The 6,000-nt window shown below is 33.5% G+C and overlaps 1 protein-coding gene across 4 annotated transcripts in view; it reads left to right on the forward strand.

Annotated features, from left to right (window-relative positions):
• LOC135203613 (uncharacterized) overlaps nt 1-5,762 on the forward strand; it is a 240,818-nt gene extending 235,056 nt beyond the window's left edge. For 3 of the 4 annotated variants that reach the window (XM_064233439.1, XM_064233442.1, XM_064233441.1), the window contains 5 exons: nt 195-364; nt 776-944; nt 1,376-1,708; nt 2,108-2,310; nt 2,955-5,762. In XM_064233439.1, coding sequence (XP_064089509.1) covers nt 195-364; nt 776-944; nt 1,376-1,708; nt 2,108-2,310; nt 2,955-3,023 — 944 coding nt within the window. In that variant the 3' untranslated portion in view covers nt 3,024-5,762. The remainder of the gene's footprint in view (nt 1-194; nt 365-775; nt 945-1,375; nt 1,709-2,107; nt 2,311-2,954) is intronic. The other variant, XM_064233440.1, reaches the window with a different exon arrangement.
• The last annotated feature ends 238 nt before the right edge of the window (nt 5,763-6,000 follow it).

Consider the following 6,000-nt stretch of genomic DNA (forward strand, 5'->3'; position numbering starts at 1 on the left):
CATCTTTTGGAATTTTTTTTATTTCATGTTACAATCCAGATTTTATGCCCAATTGTTGTAAGTCACTTGACTTATACGTACTTCATTTTGCCCTTAGGAAAATGGGGTAATGAGAAGTGTGTGTTTTCTTAATCAGATATTTAAATATAATGTTTGTTGAAATCCTGTAAAATAATGTGACATTTATTTTACAGCAAGTACACCCCCTACCACTACGCCATTGGCCCGTCTGGATATCGATGCTCAGCTCTATGTTTCTGAAATAACAAAGACATCTGCCAAAGTTTCATGGAGAATATTCAATCAAGAAGAGCTGAAATACATTGATGGAGTTCAATTGAAATACATAGCAAAGGGCAAACTGGTAAGAATGATGTACTCTACTGTATTTTCAGTCTTTAGGTATGTTGATCTTGGAGGAGACATTTTGATTAAAATTTGTAGTAAATTTTTCAGCATAGGTTATAATTTTATAATGGTTAAATCATAAATTAATGAATATTTGAAATTCTGAGAGTACGTATATAGATGTGATTATCATTGCATTTATTACTAGCTCTTGTAGTTATCATTGAATTTGTTACCAGCTCTAGTTAGAGCCATTTTAGGCTTTGGTTTAAGTAGTAATGTTATGTGGAAATATAGATACTGTATGATATATTTGAAGTCAGAAAAGTAGTAGTGGTGTCATGCTAAGAGAAATGTAAAATCTTTGAAATACTTTCATGTCAAGACTCTGAAATAAAGGTTTCAGATAATTCTTTATACATTTCAGATTCCCAAATTCAGTCAGATGTTCCACAGAAACAATGACCAGATGGACCTTCGTGATTTGCAGCCAGGCACAGAATACACAGTAGACTTGGTATTTATTACACACAAAAACCAGTCTACAGAGGTTTCCAATACAAATCCATATGTATTTGAAACTCTTCCAGAAGAAGGTAAGAGGAAGCAGCTTTTCTGTATGAAGTCGCATATTTTCATTGCACAGAAATAGGTATACTTCAGATTGTTTTAGTTTAATTATTTTTTACCTTAAAAGAGTTGTTTGTGTATTGTTACTGAACTGATTTTTGTCTTTAGAAGTGACTTTTGTCTTTATATTATCAATTGAATTGAAAATTCTAGCATTTTCATTATTGTGATTACGTATTGCCACCTGTTGGTAGCAGGTCATCACTTTGCATGGTATTTAATGAAGAATGGAATACAGTTTACTAACAATAGCCCATAATAGTGAATAGTATCCACCGACAGATTTTTGTTTTAGATATTTTGTAAGTAATTTGAACAATCCAGATAACCTTATCAAAATTTTAGCATTCATGGATTTGTATACTGTCTTAAACAAGTTCTCTTGTACCACCTGCAGATAAATATGCATTTGACATCGTTATTACGGCTGGAAATGTGACATCACAGACGGCAGAGATATTCTATTCAGGCGTCTCAGAACTTGAAGAGAAGCTTGTCCATGTTTACAAGGCAGTTTACCTAAGGGAGGAAGGAAACATTCAGTCTGAGATTTTCAAAATTCCTAAAGCTGATGAGGAGAGGAAGATATTCTTGAATGAGCTGAAACCTGATGTTGAATATGAAGTATGGTTAGATGCTTACTTAACAAATGGCCGGAAGAAGAAGAGCAACGTGATCACCATTAAAACGAAAGCAGGACAGTTACCCAAGCCAGAGCGAAGTGAAGTGGGTAAGTTGGATGCATGTTGTTTATGAGTTATTAAGCCAATGGCAAATGATTTTCATTAGGTGAAGTTATAGTCATTATGGTTAGATCATTTAATACAGTGTATTTTTTCTCTTGGATTGTAGGAGTTCATTTGTATATTTGTAGTTTGAGATGCTCATGTTTTATTCAGTTTCCAAGTTATGTCTTAATATGGATTATGTAAAAAGTAACTTCATGTGCACTGTATTTATATTCATTAGGCACTTACTGAGATTGTCACAGTACATTTCAAGTGAAGAGATTGCTTTGAATTGGAATTGGTGCATTTGGATATTTTTTTGTGAAAGTTACAAATACATGATCACTCAGTTGAGTGGATGTGGTAATTGACCATCTGCTGTACTCTTCCCATTATTTCAGACCCAGCCTTATCAGATAAACAGATACACTACAGCTACTATCCTGCATTAGTGGCAGTCGCCATTATTGCTGCAATTGCGTGTGTGGGCTTCCTTGGCTTATTAGTGATATTGCTGAGGAAGCAAAACCATGCCAAAGCTCACATTAATTCCTCCAGAAATAACGCTGCGTATGACAATCCGTCATACAAGGTAGGAGACAATGTAAGTAGAAGCTAACCTAAATTCCTTCTAATATTTCACGTAATGGCTGTTGCCTTTTGAGGTTTGTTCTTTATTTAAATGCTTTGAAGCTGCTCCTATAAATTCAGACTTTAAGAAAGCCTAAATACTAGTACATAGATGTAAACACTCATTATAAAGTCTTTGACATGTATTTTCTGCAGAAGCACTTATGCTTGTCATGTTTGTTGGATGTTTGTAGTAGCAATGCTTTTGGCTTAAGTACAACAAAATTTCAGTATATTGACATTTCCTGTAGTATGTTTGCACCGTGTAGGAAGTAGAAAGCTGTTAAGATTCATATATCTTTGCTTCAGTAGCCTTGTTAATGCTTACACTTTTATTTTTGTAATAGCACAAAACCAAAATTGTAGCTTAACCATTCTAGGAGTTACAATCTCTATAGAAAATAACTTTGTTGAAAACTTTCTGGTATAATGTGTCATAATTAGAGTGCAGAATTTTATTATTACAGTATTATTGTTTTTAAACAACCCCATTGAAGGTTAGAATTTCAGCTTAATAATGCTGTAAGCTGAAATATTAACATCACTCTACACTAATTGATTTCATAGTGTTGCAGATTGTTCATCAAGGACACTAATAGCATTCCAATTTTTTTCCAGGGCTATGACATGGAAATGAATGGCATCAAGGGGAGTGGCAATGGCGCCACACACATGGAAGACCCGTAGTTGTAAGCTAACATATAGCCTGTTACATTTTGTGTAATTTTCTTGCGGTCTCTTGTACAAACCGCAGGATGTAAAATACTTTTGATTTTGATACACATGTAAATAGTTTCCTTCATTTCTCTTATTTTCTCCCAACAGAGCCTTATCTAATCATCAGAGCTTAATGTCTGACAATAGTTAATGACAGCATTTTAGTTTTTTATATCCATCTTGGTGCTGATATTGGGAAATTTCAAAGAGAAAAGATTGTTTTTACATCTGACAGCAATATCCGATGAAATACAGTATGTTATTGTCTTAGATATTATAATCTGATTGTGATAACTAGTTTGGGTTTTGTGTAATATACTGTAAACGAGTGCTACATATTTTTCCTCTTCGTTCTGTCTGCTGTGTTCAAGGTATTGTAATATTCTCAGTTATTGCTTCTTACTAACTTCTATTTCAGTCAGTTTCATTTGTTTATTTATAGGATATTTATAATCTACATTTGTTTAAAAATCATCCCGTAGGAGTAAGTGCTCCTGAGGTGATTTGGTTGTGCCTTTATGAACAAATGTGCTGTACTTAAATAGTGCCATGATTGAACACTAGCACAAACAAACAAGGACTTTTGTACAATGAAAATGATGTAATGGATTTAAGTGTTTCAACTGTGATCCTGTTGTGGGTCAGTATGTGTCGTTTAAGGAATCCGTTTTCATGAATTGAAATAAGGAAACAAAATGTCGTAATGGGACCTTTTCAGTGTAACAATTACTGCCTCGTTCCATTTAACGCAATTTCCCTTTAGATTCCTGAATAAGCTCCTCATATTATATTGTCTTCAAGTGGTGCTAATCTTTTGCTTATGCGTGCAGGCAGTGTGGGTCTAAATGTAATTTTTTCATTTTATGAGATACATTAGTTTTATTGAGCCCATTACATGAAATCCCAGTCCTTAAAACCAAGAAATTCTTTGCCTCCGTCCCTGGTCGAGTACGTTATAGTAACTTGATTATAATGTGGTATTGTATTATATTAGCTTTTGCACTTTATTTTAATGTAACATTTATTCAGTGTTCATAGGTTTTCTGACTACAATTAATATCATCAATGTGGACAAAATAGATGGATATTATTTCAAACAATTAGTTTTGTTGAATGCATAAAAGGTAGTGTTTGATATCTGAAAATGTGACATCCTCTTATGGAGGAATTACAATTACTTTTTTAAAACCAGACATCTGATGATAATTATAATTTTTGGACTTTATTTCAACATAAATTTGAAGTAAATTTTTTAATGGACTCATGAATGATTTTTGTCCACAGTAGAAGTTTTAATGGTACAGTACAGTATTCCTGTGCTTCTACTCACTTACATTCCAGTTTGGCACTACTATATCAAGCCCCTGAACAGAGGCTTGGTTGGCTTGTGTAAACACGACCAATTTGTGATAACTGTAATAATATGATGTTAGCAAGTATCTTAGGTTCATTTAGAAAGGTAATGAATTACAGTAAAAAATGAAGTAATTTTACATGTATTTTTATATTTTGTTATTCTCCTGTACATTTGAGGTGTTCAGTGGACAAATTTTTATGTGCTTGTTTCAGACTTTGACCTTAGAAATAAAGCATTGTCATGTGCAATTTTGTTTAGAGATTTTTACAATAGAACTTGGTATACACTATTTTGTTTTTTAAAATTATGCTGTTTGATATGAACATATAAAACAAATATAAAATTTTTATATGCAGTATTTTGAATACCTTAAAATGCTGCCATTGCTTTTTATATGAAATTTATATATCTGCAACTTAACTGTATAATTAGAGCTTTTTTTATATAGTCAAATTGAAAACAATCTAGGTTGATATGTTAACCTTGGTGCAGCTTACGTGTACAGATTAAGCGCCAGATTATTGAAGTCTGTGTTTTGTTATTGCAGTTATTTCTTAAATTTACACAGAAAAGATGCACTTTATGTGGTGACTGCTTGTTGCCATAACAGTGGTTTTTCAAATCTCTTGTTGGGGAAGTGTACGGGTTCAGGAATTCCTCACCGAGGAAGTGGGTATGCCCAGAAATTCCTTATGTAGAACATAAATGGGTCCATGAATTTCTTATGTAATTAAATCTAGGTTGAATTTCTCATGAGGAGGTGGATGATAATACAATACACAGTGGGGTTTTTTTCAGCTTCTAAATTTCTTTAAGTGGAAGTAGGTGGGCTCACTATTTTCCTCACTGATTGAGCCTGTTAGCTTAAAAATTGATTTGTTTCTTTTGATAAAGTGAAATAACCCTTTAGGTTTTCAGTGTCACTGGTTGGACTCAAGAAGGCTTTCTCACTTAGTTAAGTGGATGGGTCCGTGATTTTCTTACTGAAAGAGCTGCCATGTTCTGGAATCTCTTACTGAGTTGTTGATGGCCTCAAATTTTTTCATTAGAGGTATGGACCCAAGAGGGATGTTTTTTTTTTTTTTTTTTTAGTAAATTGGATGGTCCCATTACATAATGTCTTGCTAAGGAATTTCTCACAGAGGAGAACATTTCCAGTCAAGAATCTTCACAAAATGGTATGTTCCCCATTTTTATCAAGGGTATTCCAGCTATGCATCTTGGTGTGCATTACATCCTCAGGATTTTTCAAGTACTTATGAGTACAATAAGAAAACACAGATTAGATAAAGTGGTTATTAGTATTAACGAAATGTTGTGCTCAGGTGCACAATAAACTACTTTTAAGAAAACCTTTCCTTGTTTTATTGAATATCCCCATTTCATTAAGTTTTTAGGAAAGTATAATGAAATATATATGTAGTACTACTAGTAGTTTGACAGCTGCATTTTTTTTTTGGGGGTGGTAGGTAATCTAGTAGTAGCTTCTCTTGAGTTTTTGCCAGAAAACTTCCAACAGGGTATTAACTTAAATATTTAACTTGTGGAACATTACCTACATGGGCGCCCGCCTGTAGGCGCAAGAGGCCT

This window comes from Macrobrachium nipponense, chromosome 36, assembly GCF_015104395.2.
Source record: "Macrobrachium nipponense isolate FS-2020 chromosome 36, ASM1510439v2, whole genome shotgun sequence".
Classification (NCBI taxonomy): domain Eukaryota; kingdom Metazoa; phylum Arthropoda; class Malacostraca; order Decapoda; family Palaemonidae; genus Macrobrachium; species Macrobrachium nipponense.